Source organism: Diachasmimorpha longicaudata, chromosome 1 (assembly GCF_034640455.1).
Source record: "Diachasmimorpha longicaudata isolate KC_UGA_2023 chromosome 1, iyDiaLong2, whole genome shotgun sequence".
NCBI classification, from domain to species: Eukaryota; Metazoa; Arthropoda; class Insecta; order Hymenoptera; family Braconidae; genus Diachasmimorpha; species Diachasmimorpha longicaudata.
Window position 1 is genome coordinate 9,183,930 of NC_087225.1, and position 23,672 is coordinate 9,207,601.

Here is a 23,672-nt window from a genome sequence, read left to right on the forward strand (position 1 = left end):
TAGCAGTTAGAGAAACTCGACAAGAGTCAGATCTCTAGGACTCAACTCGAAGAACTCGAGGAGGTAGAGGAAACAAAAGAAAGACCTAAAAGACACGTTTTCTGCCCTATGGGGGGAAAAAATTCTATTGTTTTATATATGAAGTTGTATTCTGTCAAATTAAATTAAAATTAAATTATATATGTGTAATAGAAATTTATTAATGGTAGAAATTTAAAAAAAGGTGTTTCATATTTTTTAAGTCTTTTTAGTGGAGTCCAATTAAAAAAAAAAGTTGTCAGAAAAAATTCAGGTTCCACCCGGAAAAATTACGTGCCTTGCACTTAAAAATTGTCCCCGCCGCGAGTAGCGCGCGAGTAATGAATTTACATTTTGAAATGTAATTTTTACGGGACGTTTTTCGAAGTATTTATAGAATTTTTATCTCCGTGTGCTTTGCAGAATTGGATCATAAATTATTTATAAAGAAGCAATAGGGCCAATGTAAAATTAGTTCTAAGAATAATATGTAAGAATGTACTAATAGGGGTTAAAGGGAAGGAGAAACAAAATGTAAAAACCCGAATGGGTGTAGCATATGGTCAATAGTTTATTATTACTTATAAACTATTATAAAGTATTAATTGAATTAATTAAAATTAATAATAATATTATTGCACAAGTGTAAATAATATTATAATGTCTAAACAATATTGCGATGATTTCTTACCGGTGACAAAACTACAATTAAATTACTCCGAGGACTTTTCGCTGTCTTTCTTGTGGCTTCGTTTTTTTTTCGCAATGCGATCTCTTCCTCTTCTTTGCAGGCTCTTCGGGCTCAGTTGCTGAGTCGCTAGATTCTTCTTTAGCGTACTTCCAAAACATTTGGTGCAACTGCTGCAAACGGTACGCCGTTCCAAAGCGTCTCTTCATTCTGCTCACCTCTGCTAGAGCCGATATCACAGGTTGCGGGGGTTCAACCTCAACACCCACCATTTTAGTGAAAAATTCGTAACTCAGTAGACTCCCTTGGATTGGTGATTCCGGAGTTAGAATTTCTGGAGATCCATCAACACTTGACCTTGGTGGTGTATCAAAAATTGAAGGTGGAAAATCCTTCACGATTGTAGTCTCTGCGGAGGTATCAGCAATTGGGCCAGTTGCAGGTGCAAGTACCACCGAATTCGTTGTAGAATGTGTCCCGATTGGTGGCCGTGATGTTGTCAGAACCACTGACTTCGGGGAAGTTTTTTTAGTTTTAGGCGCTGGCAGGAACATAGGCCAATTTGGATCGTGCTTTTGCACAGCACAATCCAACTCAGACATCGCATCATTAGGGAAAAAATCCCTCCAGGACTTGCGCACGCTGAAGAGAACCTCCCGTTCTTTCGCACTAGCGTTTCCAAACGCAATGCTAAATACTCCTGCGACGTTAAGAGAAAACAGACTCTTATAAATTGGATCTGCCTTCTTCACTACAACATCCAGAAGGTACACAGCGACGGCTTTTTGATTAGCAGGTGCCTCACGGATGTGTCGGACAAGGCCGACGGCGATCTCTACCGCATAAGGATGTGCTAGCTTCTTGGCCATCTCTAATAGTGCATCCATTTCCCACGTATTGGGCTTCTTCAGAAATTGGAGGCACGACTGAAATCCGTCGACTACGTCTTGGTCCTTTATTTGTTCCAATAATCCTGCCATTATTCCTGCAATTAATAGAAAAACTAGTGAAAAACACAGATTTATTTATGCCATTTAAAAGTAACTTTTATGCTTATTTACCTCACCAGAAATTTATGTAAAAAAAAACATTGAATATTCGAAACAAATACTACGTCACTCACTTTATAATATTTTATATATTAATAATTCTTGTTATATTGAATTCACTGGTATTTGAGCGTTAAAAAATATTAAATTTGTCAAAAAAGAGTTCTTACCTTATAGGTTTAAACAGCAACAGACGTCTTAAACACTGATGAGAACTTGACAAAAAATAGCAATCACTAACAAATTGACAATGATTTGCAAAGACACTATGGTGGTGATGTTCGATAGAGCAATGCCACAAGGACTATGAAGATATTGAGCCCTTTCTTACTATTTATGTGCGGGCTAGGTACTAGGGGGGGGTGGGGGCCTTACATACAAATCCTACCAATGGCAACAAGGGATATATATTTTGGGTGGACGGGTTAATGCGCCGACCATGGTCCTCACTTGAGGACCCCTCATGTTTTCCCCCGCCGCGGCGGGAAAAGGGGAAATTGGGCCCACTGTCGCCTGTAAAATTCTGGTAATTATCGATGTATGAATATGAATATAAGAGCTGATGAAAGAAATAATTAGAAGGATGTGTAGTTTGATATGCATTTAATTTTCAAATGAAAAATTATTGTACAAAATTATATGCCCTGATCCATTTCAATCGATATTTTCAGCATATATTTTGTTCTTAATCCGTTCAAGACCCAGAAAATTCTCGTTAATTGGTTTTCATAATTATTTAATGGGGTAACCGAGCTGAAACCAATGGAAAAATCATTCGATAAAGTGCATTTTCAGGGAAAATCAATTAAATATTCGTTATTAACAATATAGCGGATTCGTGAGATGGCGTCAGTGTAAAAATTAAGTTTATTTATTATTACTCGTCAAAACAGTGAACCGAAAGAAGGGGTCAAGACTCAATTGAAGAGGGGGGGGGGGGGCGTCTGCTCATTATTTTGTTCCGCAACTTCAAAAAATTAACAGAAAATTACGATTAAACTTTATATGTGGATTTCTGAGAATTTCATATTGTTAAAGTCATCCCATTCCGTTAATATATAATTAAAAATAAGACTCGTTTTATTATTCTATTCATAATTGAAAATAATAACTTTTAAATTCTTTTCCTGCAAAATGGCGTATCCCCACCCAGAACTGCGGCATTTTAGACCCTCCTGCTCAAATTATCCTTCCTGATTGGTTGAAACGCTGGATGGCTATAAGGCCACTGCTGGTCGCATCCAGCCCCACCAGATCACTGTATTAACATTTTCATGGTGGTAAGTAGGATAGCAGGTACAAGATTACAACTTGAAACCAGGGCCATTTCTCCACTTGCGGATTAGCACTGATGGACTTGTAGTTACCAGCATGAAGTAAGCTTGCCTCATTAACTAGTCTGGCTATTAAAAGAAAATTTATATAATCCATTGGTTCTAAATGTCGTCTGTTCGAGATACCTGCAGTTTTACAAGCATGTATTAAATTCGTCATTTGGGTGTCCAAACCACGTAGAATGGATAAAAAATAATTAGGACGTTTGGTGATGATATCAGTTTTAAAAAATGTTTCCATAGGAAAAAAGGAAAATACTGAGTAAGAGGGACTGTAAAAAATGTCGAGCAACTGTTGCATAATTCTTGACTAAATTCACCATTTACAGAGTGGTCAATAATTTTTGCCTGAATCGCTTGTGATTACATTAACTATTTCGTCACTTTTTGCAATCAACCCAACCATTAGATTCCATATAATATTTAAACAGTCGCAACAATTATTTAGGCCCCAATGCCGAAAAGAAAAAACTCGTTCAATTGATAATTGTGTTCAACAATGATTTGCATCTCATTACTTCCAACATGACGTAAGTAAACTATACGTTAAAATTCCTGTGTGCAAAATATCCCAATAAGGTTAAGTAAAACGAAAAAATTTTTCCACATTTGAAAAAACTGTTGGCCCTGAAAAGGGCCGATTTGTTTTGTAACGATGAACATCGATTAAAATAAATAGGAATTCATTTCTTCTGAGCAGGCTTCTTGCTAGGGCTTCTCGCCTTAGCAGTAGTGGTCGTCTTCTTGGGCTTGGGCACCTTAGCTTTAGCAGTTGGTCCTTTGATGGTTTTTTTCACTTTGGACGGACTCTTGGGTTTAGGCTTTTCAGCTTTTGCCTTTACAGATTTGGCTGGAGTAGATTTTTTCGCTGGTGCCTTCTTCGGAGAAGCTGATTTAGCCTTAGGAGCTGCTGTTTTTTTTGCAGTTTTTTTCACCGGAGTTTTCTTGGCTGGTTCCTCCTTGGATACTTTAGGCGTAGACTTCGATGCCCTGGGTTTTTTCGCAGCAAGCTTGAATGATCCAGCAGCCCCTTTTCCCTTGGTCTGCACCAGGGTTGCAGACGTCACTGCTGACTTCAAGTATCTCTTAATGAAGTGAGAGTGCCTGTCCATATTGAGCTTATAGTGGGCAACCAGATACTTCTTGATGGCCTGGAGTGATGATCCATTACGTTCTGCCAGTTTTTCAATTGCAGTATTCACCATCTCGGCAGTACTGGGACGAATGGGTTTAGTCACCATTGTCTTAGCCTTCGACGCCTTTTTCGCGAGCGCTTCAGTAAGACTAATGTGAGCCGAAATACTCCTTGGAGATGAAGGTGCCTCAACCATTTTCTGATCGATTTTAGGAGGAGATTACTCTGGAGAAATTAATATTCCTTATCAGTGGTATCCTTACCAATGATAATTGATCAGAGCAGTCGAAATTCTTTTAAAAATTGTATGCGGACCGTGGAGAAAGACTAAGCTACTGCAATGTTATTAATTGAGAATCGCAGTTTGGGATGTTTTCAAAATTTCTGCTCGTTTTCATGATTTTTCCGTCACTATTCACTTTTTTTTCGTTGCTTTATTAAGATGAATGTCTAACTTTGCAAACGCGCTGGAATTATCGGTCATGATTGCAGAGCAAATGTAAGAAAATTCCAAGTTTTGGAGGTACATGCTTTGGCATTTGAGGTCTTCATTCTGTTTGAACTTATTTAATATGAACAATCATTATTATGCTGATGAAAAATTGTATTCGTAGGGCAGTTGAAATTTAAACTGATGTGAAGAAACAGGAATATTTAATAATAATTGCTAATAGACGCGTTATTTTGGTGACGAGGTTGGAGAAGCTCGATCAACGCCAAAGTGGTGTTTGACAATAAAATACTTCTATAATATTGCTGAATTCCTGCATGTTCTGTCCTGTTAAAAAAATGGATCTCATTCAGAATTTTTTTTGAAAAATTTGACACTTTTAAGTTATTGCTGAGATATATGGTAGAATTGAAAAAGTTTGAACCTCTCAAGGGCCTTTCTTTATCTTAAGAAATTTTTGCAATGAGAAGTAAGAATTAGCAATAGCTTGAACCAAAGACTGATAAATTTACGTTCAATGGATAATTTCATACAATGTCGTGATAAGAGAATCCAGCGAGCCGATAACGCAAAATTTACCAATTCTAAAATTTTTTAGTAATGACTAGTGATAGAACATTTGAATTGATAAAATGTTCATAAGACAGCAACGGAATACTTAGAGTAGTGCTATTATATTTTTGCCTGCCTTGTCTTTCAAGTTTGGCTCGATTGATAAAAGAAAGGCAATAGTATCAATTTAAGTTTTATGCAGTTTTATTATTGATTTTTCTCGCAAGAAGATATTGACAGAGACAGAAAATAGTATAACACTCAAATCATTTTATAATATTTTTAAGATATTTTTAAGATAACTATTCATTGCATTAAATCATCGTAATGCGAACAGTTCAATATGAAATCTAAAAATTGATATTTTTTAAAGGTGAATCCATAAAGATTAAAAAACTATGGACATTGTAATTTTTCTTCGAAAATTATCATTTTCTACGTGAAAACACTTGATGGCCCTGAAAAGGGCCGATTTCGTTTAATTGTAGCTTGATTTAAGCTCTCTCTCCACGAATACGACGAGCCAATTGGATGTCCTTTGGCATGATTGTGACCCTCTTGGCGTGGATGGCACAGAGATTGGTGTCTTCAAAGAGACCAACGAGATAAGCTTCACTAGCTTCCTGAAGGGCCATTACAGCCGAACTCTGGAATCTCAAGTCGGTCTTGAAATCCTGAGCTATCTCACGAACAAGTCGCTGAAACGGAAGTTTACGAATGAGCAGTTCAGTGCTCTTCTGGTAACGACGAATCTCACGAAGAGCGACAGTTCCTGGCCTGTAGCGATGGGGCTTCTTCACTCCTCCAGTAGCGGGCGCACTCTTACGAGCGGCTTTAGTAGCCAACTGTTTCCTGGGAGCCTTTCCTCCAGTTGATTTACGGGCAGTTTGCTTGGTACGAGCCATTGCGCGACGAATGAACTTCTCAGAATGCAAAGAGCGAATGAACTCGTATACTGGAGGGCTCATATATATACTGTCGTCCTGAACTCTGATACGCTGAAAGCGCGAGCTGGGAGAGCTCCCTAGCGCTGCGCTATTAGTGGGTTCACTTGTAGTGGGGGATACCTTACATGACACCTATAAAAGCCGGAGCATAAGTTGAAAAGTATCACAAGCATTTGTTGGTTCGTCGTCTGCTGAACTTAATTCCCAACTCGAGTGAAAATGACTGGTCGCGGTAAGGGAGGCAAAGGATTGGGAAAAGGAGGAGCTAAACGTCATCGTAAAGTACTTCGTGATAACATCCAGGGAATCACTAAGCCAGCTATTCGTCGTCTTGCTCGTCGAGGTGGTGTCAAACGTATTTCTGGTCTGATTTATGAAGAGACTCGTGGTGTACTCAAGGTCTTCCTTGAGAATGTCATCCGTGATGCAGTTACCTACACCGAGCACGCCAAGAGGAAGACAGTGACTGCTATGGATGTTGTCTACGCTCTTAAACGCCAAGGGCGTACACTCTATGGATTTGGAGGTTAAACCCAGAACATCCACAAAATATCAATCGGCCCTTTTCAGGGCCATCAAATATTCAAACGTTGAATTATTACAATTTCGTAGTAAATGTAAATTCTATTCTGGGTGTTACGCTAAACTGAGAAATAATGAACATGCTATATCACATACTTAGTTATTCAATTATTAATGTCACATAGCAAATAAAATCTGAATAGCAGTTCAAGCAAAAATATTTACGACAATAAAATGATGGATAATTTTTATTTTTTGCCAAAGGAGTGAACTTTCATTTAGTTTAAAATGTCATTAAGACAATAAATGAGAAAAAAAATCGCCACTTTCATACAACGCACCCAACATTTAAATGAACTCATTGGAAGCTATTCAATTTTAGTAATAACACATTTTTGTATACATAAATTTAAATCAATATGTAGAATGCAATATGTGCAATTTCATACATTTTAGCAGTTCATTTTACAGCTTGTTATGGTTTTAGTTATATGAAAAATTATATTTTATAATTCTATATAAAATTAATATTTCACGCAATGCTTGATATGATTTTATGAGACAAATGCAAAATTTTTCTAAATTCATGTGATCAGATGAAAATATAATTTCGTAATTATATGCATAGATGTAAAAATATAAACGAATATTAATTTTCTGCGTTAAAGTATTTGGTGGCCCTGAAAAGGGCCGATTTTGTTTAACCGAATGAAGCTTGATTTACGAGCTGCTCTTCTCGGTTTTCTTGGGCAAGAGAACAGCCTGGATGTTTGGCAGGACACCACCCTGAGCAATGGTGACTCCTGATAAGAGTTTGTTCAACTCCTCATCATTACGAATGGCCAACTGGAGATGTCTAGGGATGATCCTAGTCTTCTTGTTGTCACGAGCGGCGTTGCCTGCCAACTCGAGAACCTCAGCGGCCAAGTACTCCATCACTGCAGCCAGGTAAACTGGAGCTCCAGCACCAACACGTTCAGCATAATTGCCTTTACGTAGGAGACGATGAATACGACCAACTGGGAATTGTAAACCAGCTCTGTTAGAGCGAGTCTTGGACTTTCCCTTAACTTTTCCACCTTTGCCACGGCCAGACATGTTGTATAGGTTTAAGATTAACGTTTACTCGACGAGAGGCGAATGAAGAGTGGTTTCAACGCCCTGAAATCGTCGTTTTATAGACTCGCGCGCTCTCACTGCCGAACCAATCGAAACAGGAGAAACGACAGCTGCGTATATTTGTGTTCTGATTGGCTCGGAGCCGTATGTGTCGACACTAATAAATGAACGACGGTTTCAGTATCGTCACATTTTTACGGAACTTTGCAGTCTGTATCAACTCTCCTACAAGGACCATGCCGCCTAAAGCTAGTGGTAAAGCCGTGAAGAAGGCAGGAAAGGCGCAGAAAAACATCACCAAGAGTGATAAAAAGAAGAAGCGCAAGAGGAAGGAGAGCTATGCTATCTACATCTACAAAGTCTTGAAACAAGTTCATCCCGATACTGGAGTTTCAAGCAAAGCCATGAGCATCATGAACTCTTTTGTCAACGATATCTTCGAAAGAATTGCTGCTGAAGCTTCCCGATTGGCTCACTACAATAAACGCTCCACGATCACTTCTCGAGAAATTCAGACTGCTGTCCGTCTTTTACTTCCTGGAGAGTTAGCTAAACACGCTGTTTCTGAAGGTACCAAAGCTGTCACTAAATACACTAGCTCAAAGTAAAGTGGCACCCTCCTGAAAACAATCGGCCCTTTTCAGGGCCACCAAATATTTACAACGAGGTGCTTACATTTCGAAAAAAATCAATCGACGGATTTTCTATTAAAACGAATTTTTTTATTTGTATATATAACCGCATTGAATCCTGACGTTGCAAAATTTTTTTTGTGGAAAGCAAAGACAAGAATTAAATTGAGAATTAAGCTCAGTGAGCTTTTTGAAATTATTTAGAAAAATTTGAGATCTCTAGTTTGACCTTTCACTCTTGGATATCATAATGCAATGATTTCTCCAGACAATTCGTTCTCCATGACATAGGTTCATTGATTAATTTTCTGTCGCTATAATTAAACCACAACTTCAAAAATCTTAAAGAGAATCCACCCAATAGTTTTCAACTAAAAATTCAGCTGTTTTCTTCACAACGCGGGAGAATTATCGAACTATAGTGGACTATCATGGTCAGGAGAATGATCTGTACATTCTCCTGCCTTCCTGCTGTTGAATTTCACTCTCTCTACAGCAGTGGATCGATATCCAATACCTCTTCCCAAATCATCATCGACTTGCCGTCACGAAGCCACTGCATACTTAACGACAATTCCAGGAAAAGGTACATATGGAACCTATGTAAAGAACCTTCTTTTAACGAGTTCCTTACACAGTCTATCAATGTTCCCTCCCACAAAATTGAAGTCGCTTTACATTGGTGATGGTCAACCTATTCTGCCAGACTAAATTGTTGTGAACCAACAGCTTGCGGTAATGTTAGTTCTCTCCAAATATATCCCCCAACTTCCTTTCGCCCTATTCGAAAATTCCCTATCTCATACTCTTATCCCAAGTCGTTATTGAGAAAAGAGTAAAAAGCAATTGATTCGGTGAAGAAACTTGAAAGAAAACATCGAACAGTCCCTTGACTTGTCATAATGTCATTCTTCTCGATGAGCATCTTCTGCTTCCAATGCACGGGGCTATGGTTTCCCCAGGCAACAACTTCACCCTGGCTAATTAACTTATACAAAATCTACAATGCACTCATAGTGACAGCAATGTTTACATTTGCTTTGACTCAATTCTTCGCAGTGCTCACATGCTTTCATGACCCCAAGGAGCTCACCAATGCTTCCTTCATGCTGCTGACGATTTTGGCTTCGACCGGAAAAGTTTTGAACATGACTGTTCATCGAGAAAAAATCAGCAGAATGGTTACACTATTCAACCGTGAACCATTCAAGCCTCGGGATGACAATGAATTGGCAATCAAGTCAAGGTTCCACCGGTCTGTGAGGTGAGTTTAGACTATTATTCTCAGAATAAAGACAATTTATAATAACGATTTTTTGCTAGGATTTTCACTACGATCTACGGAGTCCTGACAACGACAACGTGCTCATTGATAACAGTCCTCTCCTTATTTCGTGACATGCCTCGTTGTCAACTGCCTTTCAAGGCAAAATATCCCTTCGATCATTCAGCATCAGTTGGATTTTGGATTGCGTACTTACATCAACTTGTCAGCCACTACATGGGAGCTATCGTCAACATTGCTTTTGATACATTTATTCCTGCCCTGATGATGGCCACCTCAGCTCAGTTGGAAATTCTGAAGTATCGATTTACAACGATGACACAAACCATTGACAAAGAATGTTCAAAGGCCATTGGTGAAGGGGATCATAATCAAGTCATGAAAATGGAAACAAAATATTTGACCAATTACACAAATCATCATCTTGATATCGTCCAGTTGAGTGGTCACGTTTAACTAGAAAAGAAAAAATTGCAAAGGGAAGGACAATGTTTGGAAAATAAGAGTCGTCATTATGTTGTTGATATGCGAATCATAAATACCAGAAATCATAATTAAGAAGAGTAATCCCTTGCTGATGTTTCTAATTCACTTTCTTTTAGATTTTCGACAGACACGAATAATACATTCGCTGGCTCAATTTTCCTCCAATACTGCGCCAGCTGTCTAGTTCTCTGCGTCAGTGTCTTCACGATAGCACACTTGAAGCCCTTGAGCAAAGAGTTCAACTCTCTGGTGATGTACGTTGCCTGCATGCTGGTGCAAATATTTTTATTTTGTGATGCAGCAGACGATGTTACTATCAGGGTAATGAGTGATGATCGAACGTTAAGTGATGGCATCATACACATGAGTCTTTCAGAGTGAAACTATCGGTGATGCTGTCTACGAAATGGACTGGACATCCTTATCAGTCAGTAGTAAGAGGAGCTTGGTGTTAATTATGGCTCGCACTTTAAGCCCTATAACGTACACCAGTGGACATGTGGTTAGCTTGTCTCTAGTGTCATTCAATAGTGTAAGTACATTGCCTTGGATCTGAGAGAACGGATTAGCAACATATTTATCTTTAAGTGTACGTGAAGATGAATTTGTTATGTGCAAATTCTAGTTCATCTTAATCACTTGAACCATAATTAATAAATGATCTATTATTTTTCAGCTCTTAAAACTTTCCTATTCAGTCTACAATATTTTGAATCATTCGTCTGAATAGAGAAGGTAAACTCTTCGAAGGTCTGAATCATCAATTCAGCAATAAGTGAAACACTTCTTTGATGAATTATCATTAATTAGGACCTAGTAACGTATGAGTGAAAATATATAATCCATGTTGATGGGACACAATGTTTTTATGGATTCCATGATCGGTGAACTTGATAGTCGATAATTCAATCAACGATTCCAAGAATTATTCAAATGATTCTTGATAATTTCTCGACCAAGGGAATGGCAAAGCAGTTTCGTATTTCAGAAAATCGAGAATCGAGAAGAATGTCACTTCAATAGTATAAAATTGATATGTACCAAAATCTTTCCATAATAATATTTCCATTAACTTTCTCCCTTGATTTCACGAATTGTCAATGGGTATCGTATGCTTTATCATTGAGTTAGATTCTCAAAGGCTCACCAGCATGTAATCACCAGGCCAAAACATCCCCATAACGTCAGCCTTTCCTGTGCTATTCCCTTTGACGATTTCTTGAGGACTGACACCCCCTTAGACTTATGTCCAGCCGATCGATATCCTAATATAAGTCCACCTCTTACCCCAAATCATCGCTGAATTTTCGTCACGAAGACACTGCACCATTCATTAAGGTAATAGCAGGGAAAGTTGGAAGAATGAGGGACTTGAAACTCTTTCCATTGGCTTCCTAGAATGCGTGAATTACAAAGATATGTCTGGCTATATCAGACCCCTCCCTGAAGAAATAAATTGTTGTGAACCAACAGCTTGCGATAATGTCAGTTCTCTGAAAATATTCTCACCAGCACTTTTCTTCATATTTCTGATACCACGTCAGCTTTGGACTCCGGATTTCACTACAATTGACACTAGAGCCATCGTCATCATTGACCTTACAATTTCTAACTTGAACAGAGAATCATTTGGATTATACAGAATGTCTCTATTTTCAATCAGCATTTTCGTCTTTCGCATCATGGGACTCTGGTATCCTGCGGATCCCTCAACCTGGAAGACCCATTTATATCGAATATACAACGCTTTCACTGTTACCATGATGTTCACCTTCGCATTGACTCAATTTATCGCATTACCCTCGTGCATTCATGATGCTGAACAATTAACTAATGCCTCTTTCATGATGCTGACAGACATTGCGGTAGCCGGAAAAATGTTGAACATGACACTTCATCAAAGACGAATCACGAAAATGGTTAAACTCTTCGATCTGGAGCCGTTCAAGCCCCTGGATGACAATGAAGTTGCGATCAAGTGGAGAGTTCATCATTCTATCAAGTGAGTTTCGATTTTAACGACTTGAAAATTGTGTAAATTCGAAATGTTTCAGTATTGAAGTACATTTCACCTGTGTAAAGCTCACATCTGATACTATTTTGAATATTATGAAGAGCTAGAATCGATAGGAAGATGATCTGGATCAGATTCAGTTAAAGAATTTACGCTATTTTCATTTTTTTGCAACTCCGAATGAAGTAATACAAAAACCAATGAAGGTGAATTTTATCGAAGGCGCATTACTCTATTGTACGGAATACTAACAGACACGACCTGTTCGATGATAACACTGTTTTCATTCATCCGAGACATTCCGCGTCGTCAGGTGCCCTTCAACGCTTGGTACCCGTGGGATCATACATCTCCACCTGGCTTCTGGTATGCTTACATTCACCAAACCCTCAGTCATTACATAGGGGCTACTGTCAACATTGGCTTTGATTCATTCATTGCTGGTCTGATGATGGCTACCACTGCTCAACTCGAAATAATAAAGTATCGAATTATGATGATGCCAAGAGCAATAGCGAATGAGCGTGCGGAATCTGATTGTGGATCTAAGCCTGAAGAAATATTGAAAATCGAGACAAAATATTTGACGAGTCATACGAGGCATCATCTTGCTATTTTAGAGTTGAGTATTTTGTTGTAGAATACAGAATTTATGTAGTTGATAGCAGTAGGTTTTTTTTGTTTCACTGTAGTTGATGGAGGCGTTGATCTCTTTACAGCCAATCCAGTACTTGTATAAATTTTTGTTCAGATTTTCAAAAACGACAAATGACATATTCACGATTTCCATTGGCATCCAATATTGCGTGAGTTCGCTAGTTCTCTGTGTCAGTGCCTTCAGCTTGTCGCACATGAAACCTTTCAGCAAAGAGTTCAACTCTTTGATGATGTACCTTGCCTGCATGCTGCTACAAATATTTATATTTTGCGCGGCGGCTAATGAAGTTACGATCAAGGTAATTCTGTTATCAATCATTGGCAGTCGATGATATGACGATTATTCTCAAGAATATCTAGCTTTTACAGGAATTTAATGATTGTTTACGTTGCAGAGTGGCACGGTAGCAGACGCTATTTATGAAATGGACTGGACATCTCTGTCAATCAACAGCAAGAAAAGTTTAATACTCATTATGGTTCGTACTTTGAAGCCCATCATGTACACGAGTGCACATCTGATAAGTCTGTCGCTCGTTTCATTCACCAGTGTAAGTAATAGTGATAATGATCCTCTCATTTATCATAAATAACACAAAACATGCAAGTCAGTATTGAATGAATACCTATCCGAATGGGATTAATTTAATTTCAGGTATTGAAACTCTCTTATTCGGTCTTTAATATCCTAAACCACTCATCTCAAGAGAGTGGATGAATTATCCTGAAAATCAACTCGTTGTCATAATAAAAAACGTACAAACTTCAGTATGAAATTTGGTCAGTTACAAACGGATCCTTCAATGGAAACAGGTCTTCAATGGTCTGTACTCACTGTATAATTTATCCTGAAAAAGTGTTTTGTATAACATTTTGCAACTGAATAATCCCCTGAAGTAGTAAACAAGAAACTTGAATAATTTGTCTTATGGAGAATGAATTTAGAATGACATGTCACCACAATATGAAAGTATGAAATTGAATGTTACTTGCTGGCAATTGATAAGGCGACCTGAAGTCTACGTTTAAAAGAGCATCTCTATTTGCAGGCACCATATAAATCATAATGGTACATTCAGACTTTTCAGAACATATTCCTCTGTCCTGATCCGGGGGATATGCAAGTTTGAAAATGAACGAGCAGAATGCTTCAATTCGAAAAATATCAGTATGTACTTCTAAGCATTCCCAACGGCCTAAAACGATTGTAATTGCCGAAACTGCATTTAAGATTATGTATGGAGATACAATAAATAGAATGGACCCATATTTAGAAGGCCAGCTGTTCTGGTTTTTAAGGAATTCTGAAAAAATTAACACTGACTAGCTCAAAAAATGTAATGTTAATTAACCTTATGGTTTCAGTATTGATATGCACTGTTATTGTTCGTAGCATTATTTGTGGGCTTTGAGAAAAGCCTCAAAAATTTCAACCAAATTACAGGCTCATCACCGATCAATATTTTTTAAACCCAAAGCATGACTTTCCTTAATTACCTTGTTTGTACTTTTTTGAACTGATGACTTTGTTGGCGTTCCATCGGTACAACAGCCGACGGTCTCGCTGCTGGTAATGCCAGAAACGGGACTTCTAACAAAATCTAACCTCAAATTTCGTGAACAGTTTCTTACGTAACCAACTGAGACCTTCGTATGAGAAATCATAATTGCGGGATGTAACCTCACATGTGACCCTTATTTTTAGATTTCCGAGCATGTATTTTTTTTATTTTATGTAATGAAGGGGATCATTCTTGAATTATTGATGTCGTAATTTGAGGAGCTTACTGTGTGGACAGTGAAAGGTGTCGTCAAAATTTTTGACTGATTTCGTGATATTCAGTCTAAGGCCCGGCATCATTTTTGTCCACCTGGTGAATCGTGGTAAGTCTGTCGCCTCACTTACTTTTTCCCTTCAGGGAACAGTTGTTGTTGATTGTCCCAGGTGAAGGGGTTTGATGCTACTTCAAAGAGATAACTTCGACAAGCCTTTGTCAGTTACATTTCAACGTTTTCCTAACCTAAAATTTCAATGCATTTTTTAATTTCAGAAAATGAATATTGCCAGAGGATTGAATCTCGTCTTTCATCGTGCTGGGACAATGAAAGACAAATTATTCTCAAAGAAATACTTGTTCTACACGAATGTGGGGATATCGATATCTCTGTCAGCTACTGGGGATATTTTGGAACAGCATTACGAAATATTGAAGGTAAAGACGTCTACAAATATCGAGAATGAAAATATCTTTTGGAAAAATGATGCGATGGAGGAGACTGAACTCTCACACTTGAGAGAACATTTTCAAAATGATAACAATGGTGAAATTTATCTCAATTAATCTTGAGTACTGAAATTTCGAGGATGTTCGCGCACAGCACGATTTAACAATTCAATTGTCAACAGACATGTATTTTGGCATTTCCTTCCTAATCCAATCGTTTTTTGAGCATTTGAGAATCAACGAAATAATAATTCCATTTTTAATTGGGCTCTATCCAGCTACCAGCTAACTTTAGGAAAGAAAATCATAGAATGTTATTTTAAAGGCATAAAATTCTACGCAAAAAATATAGTTTGAAACTTTTTTCTCGAAACATGCATTCCGAAATGAGTTAACAAACTCTGAAGAAGACAATATAATTCCACTACTGACTTTTGAGATTGTGTCAGTTTTTAAATGTCACTCATTCAATTTTTTCTTCCAATTGTCATAAGTGTTAATTCTGTGAATATAATATCCAGGGAGAATGGAATGCCTGGAGTCCCCTTCGAACCCAGCACATGGCAATATCTGGTATGACAGTGGGAATAATCTGTCACCATTGGTACAATTTCCTCGATGCCAGAATGCCGGGCAAAACCATAGGCATTGTGTTGAAAAAACTGGTTTTGGACCAGTTGATATGCTCACCTCTGTACATTGGTGTGTTCTTCCTCACCCTGGGTATTCTAGAAAATACAACCTGGCCGGATTTGAAAGCTGAGATGCGAGAGAAATTCCATAAATTGTATTTGGCAGAATGGATAATCTGGCCACCAGCTCAAATATTCAATTTCTACTTTTTGCCAACACGCTTTCGAGTTCTTTACGACAATACAATATCCCTGGGATACGATGTTTACACGAGTCAGGTGAAACATGGGAAGCAGGTCAAGCCGAAGGATTAACCAAAATTTTCCATTCTTTATAGTAAATGAATTAAATTGAGGATTTGGATTGTGTGGAATGTAAAAAACCTGCTGGCAGGAACAGACAATTTTACGGATTTTTTTGTAAATAAAGTGTACATACATATTAAAAATAAATATGAACGAGGTAATTGTTATAAATTAAGAAATGTAGAGTTACTCTCATCCTGCCTGAGAATAAAAAAAGACTGAGCATATTTAGAGATTAAATTAATAATAGTAAAAGAATTATATATTCCACATCACTTGTCAAATACGGAGAAGGGATGAAAATACTGAACTTTACGATAATGTATTGGTAATGTATCCCCAAAGGGGAGTCAGCAAGTGATTTAATCTCGAAATAAAAATCTAACCGCAAGTTGATAATACATTATCACAAATGATCATTTATTATTCTAAATCAATTGAATTAAACAGGCAAGTTTAAATTTGTGAAATCTTTTTTTGTAATAAATAAATTATAAATACATATCATCAATAAATACAAATGGGAAAATTCCCATAAATTGTGTGTAGCGATGTTTATGTTGACTTAGAATAAAAAAATAATTTAAAAATGTCTAAAATTTAAATTAATGAGACTCGAAGATTCAACATTTGAAATTGGCTATCAAGTAGTGAAACAGGATGAAGCAGCTAAGCTTCAAGGTCATTGGTTGATAAAATCACTGAACCTCGTTGTAATACTATAAATTAATTCTGGCCTTATGCGAAAATTAAAATCGCTGATCAGAAATCAAGCTTTGACTTTAATTAAATCATTTAGTTCTCAGAACTCACTATGAAAATATTGAATTATTTTTATCTTCCTGTGGTCCCAGTGTCATTCTAAATCATCCCATCGTGAATTCCGATAGGAACTAATACAGCGAGGAATAATAAGAAATTCCTCATGACTAGTTTCCAATCGTTTGGCACGGCGTAGGGTGCGAGAATGAGGGTCAACCTGTGTATCTGAAACAAAAACATCGGGTGTCTTGCCAACTGACAACATTTCAACTAGAATTTAAATTGTATTTTTCCCTGTGACTATGATATTTTCTTAATTGGTGGAGAAAAAGTGATCCTTACCTCGTGACTGGCGCATATGAAGATGAATGAAGAAATCAAGAGATTGAGAACTGGGAATCTTGGGAGTAGGACGAGTACTCCGTGGGAATCAGCAGCTAACCACACATGTCCCTGGCCCACCAGGGTCTCCAGACTTATTCTGCCTAGACCAGCCAGGAGAACTGAGTATTTTCCTCTTAATGCCAGAGAGGAATTCCTCAGAATTATGTACCCAACGATCTTCATAGAAAACAGGCGAATTTTATTTCCAGGATTTTAAAAATATTCAGTGGTGGATAATTTTTTTTCTCGATGTGAATGAATAAATTCACATGGATGTGAATTCTATTTGGAACCGAAACTAAAGGCAAAATCTTAAATTAAAATGCTAAAAATCAAATAATTTTCTGACTCACTGGTATGAAGACAATATAGGAATGAATCTCTTCGCACTCAGCAACAGATACACAAAGTATCGTGAGTGTTGTGTAAGCGGCAAGCGAGACAATGGCGACAAGTGGAGCCAGGGCACTTCCTGGAATGTGATCCAACCTTTGGAGAGCCAGAAGAGCAGCACCAAAGGCTACTCCAAAAGCCACACTGTACCTGTCCACTCGCCACCGTGACCACCACTCTCTGATATCGTCGTCAGTGGTGACGAAGAGTGCCTTCCAGGGTCGTGTGACAAATACCTTCTCGAAGAATACCTCTGACGTGTAGAGAACCGTGATCACCGATACCAATCCTATGAGCTTCAGTGCGAGATAGAGTAGAGCTCGGGGTCCGTGCTCAGTAAGACTTCCTGAGTAGACTCTCGGTGGCAACCAGGCGAGAAAGTAAACCACCCAAAACCAGAAGGACACGAGAGGGACGAAGTGGTAAAATTGGTATGGTCGATTCATGCAGAAACAGAGAAATACTGCGAGGGCATTCAGTCTGAAGAGCACCTGCAATGAATGTTTTTCATTATAGGTCAGTAAAGCGTGTCCATGGATTCACATTTCCTACTTCATCCACTCATTCTCAAAAAAAACTGAGCACGTATGATGGGCTCACAAATGACTATCACTACATTGTATGGATAAATTGGGTATACATACTCTTGTGAGACGAACTAATGAGACATCTCCAGTCTGCCAGAAATAGCAGAAGTGTCCATACCCAGATAAAAAAAGATAAGCTGAGTTTATCAGCCTCAGGTGCATATAAATAGGTAAAACATTGCTAGCACCAGTGACGTGATATATTAGGACAACAGCCTGCATGAGTCCCCGCCACTCATCCGTCTGCTCACGATTGAGGGCCCTGGGTCCCCTCTCGCAGTCCTCAGTGAAGAATAATCCGAGAGCGAGAATATACCCCAGTGGTAGCCAAAAGCTGAATTCACTGTAGTATTTGTTCTCTTTCATGAAGAAATTCGTTCTATCACATAAATAAAAATATCCAAGGATGCACGAGAAAAGAGCTAGGGATGTGATTAAACTGTAAAAATCATTAGCTTGAGGCTCTTCCATAGGGCCTTCGAGTTCATTTGTGTCATCAGCTGCTTCCACTTCTGCTGATACAACACGTGAGTATAATACTTCAGTTCTGCGGCAGATTTTACGGTATAGCCAGTAGGCACCACCAGTCACAACACAAATAGCCATAGCAGCTAGAGTGACCAACTGAAGAGTGGTGGCAGGCTCTGGGCTGCTGCAGCAAGTGCCATCACCAAAATTCATGTGATCATTGCAATGAGTATTCAGTAATATTTGAATTTTGTGTCTGAGGGAGGAGGGGCTGGATAAATAACCATCAGGACTCTGTTCGAGTACCCCTTGGCCTATCAGTCGACTACTCTCCCAGAGGTGAGCTCCACTGTGCAGTAGAACCTCGTAAGCAGCCTTGTTGCAAAGGTTTATCTCCTTATTATCTAGGCCAGTCAGATGAGCAGGTAGATTCTCCTTGAGCACTGGATCCTGCATCATCCAGAGAAATTGCGAGCCTCTCTTGACGAGGGCGTCTGCCGGCTGGACCAGGCGGACGAGACCATTGCTGTATTCTGAGTAAAGTCGTGTGTGACTGGCATTGTGGGCGAGAATGTCAGCTGCTGCACATCCTGCTACAATCATTGCTGGAGCCTCACCTGTCATCCAATTGCGAAAATCAGTTATCATTGAAGCATCCAATCTCGGCCTCCACAGAAACTGAACATTCAATCTCAACTGTGCGTCATGAAAATTCAAGTCAGACGTTGGTGGATAATCAGCTGGATCTGATCCCTTTCCATCGACAACGAATTGTAAAACAAATGATTTATACAATTGGCGAATTCTCTCATCTCCAACGAAGACAAAGTGATTTTTGTGGCCCATAAAGGCAAGATACCTCAAACATCTTCTGCTATCTGTTTGGGTATAATGATGCATCATGCATCCAGAGGGTTGCCATTCCTTGTCCCCTTTGTATCTTCCCTCTTCCAACAACCATTTGCAAGAATCGCTGCCATAAATGAGATGAAGCAGCCCATGACCCAAAACAAAACAAGCAACAAGGGCTGTTGCCAACTTTTTTGCACTTGCCACCGTAATCAAACTTATAAAGTGTTCAGCAGCAGTCATGACAGCAGTTATTAACAAGTTCACTTATTAATCATTGGAAATAATATTCTTGTCAAAATATATGCAGCCAGCTGTTTATTGTTAATATCTTGCAGAGTTTCGTGTGAATATCAACACTCATAATATCCCTTATTCTGTACCAATTCATTGTTGCAACTGTGTGTAACTCATGACGAGTAATAAAGGACAAACTGCAAAATCGCTTTTGTTGATAAAATCAGGAAAAACAACAATAAAAACCCGGCCTGAACGCCAAATAACAAAATTCGAGACACCCCCTTACATTATCCGGCAGACTCTGAAGATTTAGACCAAATTCACTCAGTCGGTAGCAAAAAAAGTGAAGGTTCCACTTCTGGCACACAGAGGTCCCTATTTAAAATATTGACTTAAAAAAAAGAAACTAACGAAATGAAAAAATGTATTTCGAAGAAATCATCAATCTCTGGATTTTTAAAAAATTCTACTTGATTACTGCATAAATACCTTAAACCTGACAGAAAGAGGATATTTTCTATAATCGCGATTCGGTTGCATTTTTGGTTATGCGACGTTCATGAGCTTAACTCTTCGAGAAAAATTAATCTTCACACCATACTGGCCTTGGGAACGTTCTCCAATCGATAATTTTAGGGTTTCCTTGGTGTTATAAATAATGATTGTATTGGCACATCAATTAATGACAAGAAAATGAAGCGACTTGATATCGAAAATGTAGTACGAGATACGTTTATTTCCAGAAATGATGCATTCACTCCCACAAATGGGAAAGACACTAATGTTCATTGGGTAGGTTTGGGAGGGAGATGGTTCCAGTCTGGAGATAGACAGTGGACGAATCGGATACAACGGCGAAAACAATAGACGAGTTCCTAGCGTCCTGTTGAAGTCTGATGAGCTCTATGGGTTGTACAAACTGCTTGTCATAGCTGTAACAATATCAATCCGGGTTAAAAATCATGCGATGAATGATCCAGTGTTTTGTAAAGTTGAGGTACATCTACGATAAAGGTCAATAGAAGTGAAACTTAGAAACAAGTCAATTCAGAAGGAAGCCCCAAGAAATCCACGAATAAATTTCAATTGACAACGAACAAACACAAACCTCGTTACAACGACATGGAACATTGGTGTTCCTGGATTGGCCTTCCTGAAGTGCACTGTGTTATTCGGAAAAACCTTGTAAGAAATTTTATGCTCTCCCCTCTTCTTCCTGACAGTCTTCTCCCCCGCAGATTTGATGATCCTTAGTCTGTCAAAGACTTGCGCCATGGTTCCGGCATTTTTCGCCCCGACCAGTGGCTGGATATTCTCTTCAACGAGCTCCACTTCACTATAATGCATCATGTCTTCCTCACCATCAATGGTGATTGTCTTAGCGTCTCTCCATTTCCGTTTCAGCTCCGACCACGACGATGCTGGAATTCTCACGAAGGACGGCTGATACGCGCCAGCATCCTCGTCCAGAGAGTCCCCGTCGGAACCCGTCGTAGGGCCCCATGAGGTGATAGGAAGTTCCCCGAAAATCCCCCTCAACTCCCTTCGCCTGATATTCTGTGTGTGTCCCATTACGGAATTAAAAAAATTCCAAGAATTTCGCATAGTAGCTGCTGCCATGTTATATCCCAGCATCATCGAATTCCTCACTACATTAACCTGCTGATAAGACGACCATCGGTTCAACATTCCACCAATGTTCATCTGATTGACCATGACATTCTGCTCAAATCTCTGTTGTACCCAGTTACCAGGGTAGCACTGGCCCCTGAAAATCTGGTTGACCCCAAAACCTCTATTCTGATAATGACGGTAATTCTGGTGCAACTGCTGAATCCTGTTGGATCCAGGGTACCTGACACCACCGATTGTGTCGGCATAAGAGGTCAGCTCCTGTCCAAACTTTCTTGACGACCTCAGAGCTTTATCAGTCTCGTTGACTCTCTCCAGGTGCTTTCTGTCGCACTTATAAATCGTCCTTTGAGGGCTCACGTTGGGAGGTATCCAGTCACTGGTTATCCTAATTCTGTTATTGTTGGCAGTATTCGGAAATTGATTCAGCAGGTCCATTCGGGAGGGGATTATCGGAATTTCTTGGACATCGTCATCTGAGAGCTCAATCACCTCGTGCTTGGATTTTTTAGAATTGGGAAAATCTGAGTCTGGTCCCGTTTCTGAGGACATCTGCAGCTTTCGTTTATTGTCAATTCGTCTGGGCAATTGCTTGACGTTCCTCTGGATTCTTGATGCCGTCCATTTTGGCGTCTGATTTAAAGAATCTGATGATCGGACGATTTTTATCGGGTCTATCACAGTCTCCTCTAACACTATCTCCGGCCTCATCGAATTTGATTTTTTTGCATCCTCAGAGTCTTGGGAATTTCCATTGCTGTTTGGAGCTTCGTCGATTTCAATGGTAGTTATTATCGTTTTGAGGGTCTCTTTCACGTCGGTGTCGATTATTGAGGGTTCTTTGGTGATTTCGGGAGTCTCTTTAAGGACTCTCTGGTCAGTCATCCACTGGCCGTTCTCGGGAACAACGATTACCTTTTTCTTTGGGCCCGAGCCATCCTCGAAACGCCCGGATTTATCGTAGTGGAATCGTTGGAGCCGATACCCCAATCGCGAGAGGTGACTGAAGACTCGGTACTCGGAGAGAGTGACAGAAGAATGGGGGGAGTCCAACAGGAGCTCATAAGCCTGCTGGATCGATAGGGAGAGACCGTTGAACATCAACTCCAAACAGTTCTGGAATTTTGTCAATCAAATATTGATTAGTTCGGGGTGAGAATTGTAACCTGGAGTAACTGAGAAAATTGAAGAGCAATTGATTTCGTTTGCATAATATTTTTGAAGTTTATTAATGAATTTTATCTCACCATCTCTAGAAGCAACAAGGCCTCCTCAGGCATTAAATAAAGACTCTTGTTCAGCTCAAGTCCATAATTAGTCCACTCGACACCAGATCTCTTGATTACAAGGGCCCGTTTCTCATTGGGAAGCCACTCTGCCACAGCCAACTGAGATAGTCTGTTCACTCTCTCAATTTTCAGAAGGTTCCGCATATTCTCCAAGTTTGTACTGATCTGTTTCTGCTGCAGCCAAGATCCGTTCGGCTCGAACAACTTCTCTCCACATTTTGGTAAAACTAGGGACGATCGCGCGTACTCGTCGCATGCTTGGGCTCGAATTCCACGAGTCAACAACAATTCTTTCGCACTAAAACATCAAGATTCATTATTTAGACATATTTCGAAGGGAAATCAATGATCCAAATATACTATGCGGAGGTATTATTAATCATCTTGGCCAATTTCCGTCATATCTAGTATAGTTGGGAGCAACAAACAGATGAATCAAATGATATTTCCATTACTGTATGACATCGGCTAATTTACGTTATTAAGCCCGTAGACCACGAGTTATGGGAGAAAAGTGAGGTTAGAATTACGGTTTATCGATGCTAATGACTCGAGGATATTCACAACTGAATTTAATAGAAAAAGAATTCCAAAATGACTCTTTGACTTCAGGATGCCGGCTATGCAAACACGACAGGTTAGATCCATCATTACTCGCCGATAATCGATGTACCTTAAGTGTTGAGAAGGTGATGTATCTTCCTCACCAGCCATACCCTGAAGATTAAACGTTTCACTTCAAACAAAACAACTTTAAACACGTCGAACTCTTAATTATGTCTGATAATTTAATCCTAATTATCATGAGAAACTTTGACACTTGTCACTCCCCGATGCAGTCTCTGGAACAGCCTTTCTGTTTTACCCACTCGATACTGGTGGCTGGTGCTGGTATATGTGCTACAATCAACACATTTTTTTATATTTCCCGGGTATCCCCACTCCATGCAATCCCTACTTGTAGCCATGTCCCCCACTCCTAAATGCGAAGGAATAATTATAGTAAGTTGAGTATA

General features: G+C 39.1%; 9 protein-coding genes across 9 annotated transcripts; 4 read left to right on the top strand and 5 right to left on the bottom strand.

Annotated features, from left to right (window-relative positions):
- Positions 1-3,717: 3,717 nt before the first annotated feature.
- Positions 3,718-4,500, bottom strand: LOC135165100 (histone H1E-like). Its single transcript, XM_064126093.1, has one exon. The coding sequence runs from the start codon at positions 4,418-4,420 to the stop codon at positions 3,773-3,775; it is 648 nt and encodes a 215-aa protein (XP_063982163.1). The 5' UTR covers positions 4,421-4,500; the 3' UTR covers positions 3,718-3,772.
- A 910-nt stretch (positions 4,501-5,410) lies between these two features.
- Positions 5,411-6,184, bottom strand: LOC135165407 (histone H3). Its single transcript, XM_064126712.1, has one exon. It carries the CDS (start codon positions 6,130-6,132, stop codon positions 5,722-5,724), a length of 411 nt encoding a protein of 136 aa, XP_063982782.1. The 5' UTR covers positions 6,133-6,184; the 3' UTR covers positions 5,411-5,721.
- Positions 6,185-6,351: 167 nt separating this feature from the next.
- Positions 6,352-6,745, top strand: LOC135166751 (histone H4). Its single transcript, XM_064129347.1, has one exon. The coding sequence runs from the start codon at positions 6,394-6,396 to the stop codon at positions 6,703-6,705; it is 312 nt and encodes a 103-aa protein (XP_063985417.1). The 5' UTR covers positions 6,352-6,393; the 3' UTR covers positions 6,706-6,745.
- A 630-nt stretch (positions 6,746-7,375) lies between these two features.
- LOC135166038 (histone H2A-like) lies at positions 7,376-7,854 on the bottom strand. Its single transcript, XM_064127993.1, has one exon. It carries the CDS (start codon positions 7,792-7,794, stop codon positions 7,417-7,419), a length of 378 nt encoding a protein of 125 aa, XP_063984063.1. The 5' UTR covers positions 7,795-7,854; the 3' UTR covers positions 7,376-7,416.
- A 141-nt stretch (positions 7,855-7,995) lies between these two features.
- LOC135165538 (histone H2B-like) lies at positions 7,996-8,469 on the top strand. Its single transcript, XM_064126972.1, has one exon. It carries the CDS (start codon positions 8,052-8,054, stop codon positions 8,421-8,423), a length of 372 nt encoding a protein of 123 aa, XP_063983042.1. The 5' UTR covers positions 7,996-8,051; the 3' UTR covers positions 8,424-8,469.
- Positions 8,470-9,278: 809 nt separating this feature from the next.
- LOC135168984 (uncharacterized) lies at positions 9,279-14,333 on the top strand. The gene is made up of 10 exons (XM_064133675.1): positions 9,279-9,711; positions 9,771-10,169; positions 10,335-10,539; positions 10,595-10,750; positions 10,895-10,946; positions 11,557-12,220; positions 12,455-12,853; positions 12,984-13,188; positions 13,285-13,440; positions 13,545-14,333. The coding sequence occupies exons 1-10, from the start codon at positions 9,350-9,352 to the stop codon at positions 13,605-13,607; spliced, it is 2,661 nt and encodes an 886-aa protein (XP_063989745.1). The 5' UTR covers positions 9,279-9,349; the 3' UTR covers positions 13,608-14,333.
- A 199-nt stretch (positions 14,334-14,532) lies between these two features.
- LOC135165219 (mpv17-like protein 2) lies at positions 14,533-16,231 on the top strand. The gene is made up of 3 exons (XM_064126343.1): positions 14,533-14,773; positions 14,941-15,102; positions 15,636-16,231. The coding sequence occupies exons 2-3, from the start codon at positions 14,944-14,946 to the stop codon at positions 16,059-16,061; spliced, it is 585 nt and encodes a 194-aa protein (XP_063982413.1). The 5' UTR covers positions 14,533-14,773; positions 14,941-14,943; the 3' UTR covers positions 16,062-16,231.
- A 450-nt stretch (positions 16,232-16,681) lies between these two features.
- Positions 16,682-20,266, bottom strand: LOC135159753 (N-acetylneuraminate 9-O-acetyltransferase). Its single transcript, XM_064115812.1, has 4 exons — positions 18,236-20,266; positions 17,552-18,082; positions 17,157-17,375; positions 16,682-17,039 (listed from the first exon to the last, which is right to left on the bottom strand). The coding sequence occupies exons 1-4, from the start codon at positions 19,736-19,738 to the stop codon at positions 16,914-16,916; spliced, it is 2,379 nt and encodes a 792-aa protein (XP_063971882.1). The 5' UTR covers positions 19,739-20,266; the 3' UTR covers positions 16,682-16,913.
- Positions 20,267-20,392: 126 nt separating this feature from the next.
- LOC135159991 (uncharacterized) lies at positions 20,393-23,668 on the bottom strand. The gene is made up of 4 exons (XM_064116134.1): positions 23,330-23,668; positions 22,615-22,954; positions 20,844-22,483; positions 20,393-20,667 (listed from the first exon to the last, which is right to left on the bottom strand). Exons 1-4 carry the CDS (start codon positions 23,368-23,370, stop codon positions 20,514-20,516), a joined length of 2,175 nt encoding a protein of 724 aa, XP_063972204.1. The 5' UTR covers positions 23,371-23,668; the 3' UTR covers positions 20,393-20,513.
- Between the last annotated feature and the right edge of the window lie 4 nt (positions 23,669-23,672).

Excerpts from the sequence above, each read along its gene's own strand:
- LOC135159991 (XM_064116134.1), bottom strand. The coding sequence starts at position 23,370 with ATGGCTGGTGAGGAAGATACATCACCTTCTCAACACTTAAG. Across the intron at positions 22,484-22,614 it reads CCTTGTTGCTTCTAGAGATG|AACTGTTTGGAGTTGATGTT; the intron begins GTGAGATAAAAT and ends ACAAAATTCCAG. Across the intron at positions 20,668-20,843 it reads TTCCATGTCGTTGTAACGAG|CTATGACAAGCAGTTTGTAC; the intron begins GTTTGTGTTTGT and ends ATATTGTTACAG.
- LOC135168984 (XM_064133675.1), top strand. The coding sequence starts at position 9,350 with ATGTCATTCTTCTCGATGAGCATCTTCTGCTTCCAATGCACGGGGCTA. Across the intron at positions 9,712-9,770 it reads AGGTTCCACCGGTCTGTGAG|GATTTTCACTACGATCTACG; the intron begins GTGAGTTTAGAC and ends ATTTTTTGCTAG. Across the intron at positions 12,854-12,983 it reads CATCATCTTGCTATTTTAGA|ATTTTCAAAAACGACAAATG; the intron begins GTTGAGTATTTT and ends ATTTTTGTTCAG.
- LOC135159753 (XM_064115812.1), bottom strand. The coding sequence starts at position 19,738 with ATGACTGCTGCTGAACACTTTATAAGTTTGATTACGGTGGCAAGTGCA. Across the intron at positions 18,083-18,235 it reads CATTAGTTCGTCTCACAAGA|GTGCTCTTCAGACTGAATGC; the intron begins GTATGTATACCC and ends CATTCATTGCAG. Across the intron at positions 17,040-17,156 it reads TCATATGCGCCAGTCACGAG|ATACACAGGTTGACCCTCAT; the intron begins GTAAGGATCACT and ends TTTTTGTTTCAG.
- LOC135165219 (XM_064126343.1), top strand. The coding sequence starts at position 14,944 with ATGAATATTGCCAGAGGATTGAATCTCGTCTTTCATCGTGCTGGGACA. Across the intron at positions 15,103-15,635 it reads AGCATTACGAAATATTGAAG|GGAGAATGGAATGCCTGGAG; the intron begins GTAAAGACGTCT and ends TATAATATCCAG.
- LOC135166751 (XM_064129347.1), top strand. The coding sequence starts at position 6,394 with ATGACTGGTCGCGGTAAGGGAGGCAAAGGATTGGGAAAAGGAGGAGCT.
- LOC135165407 (XM_064126712.1), bottom strand. The coding sequence starts at position 6,132 with ATGGCTCGTACCAAGCAAACTGCCCGTAAATCAACTGGAGGAAAGGCT.
- LOC135165100 (XM_064126093.1), bottom strand. The coding sequence starts at position 4,420 with ATGGTTGAGGCACCTTCATCTCCAAGGAGTATTTCGGCTCACATTAGT.
- LOC135166038 (XM_064127993.1), bottom strand. The coding sequence starts at position 7,794 with ATGTCTGGCCGTGGCAAAGGTGGAAAAGTTAAGGGAAAGTCCAAGACT.
- LOC135165538 (XM_064126972.1), top strand. The coding sequence starts at position 8,052 with ATGCCGCCTAAAGCTAGTGGTAAAGCCGTGAAGAAGGCAGGAAAGGCG.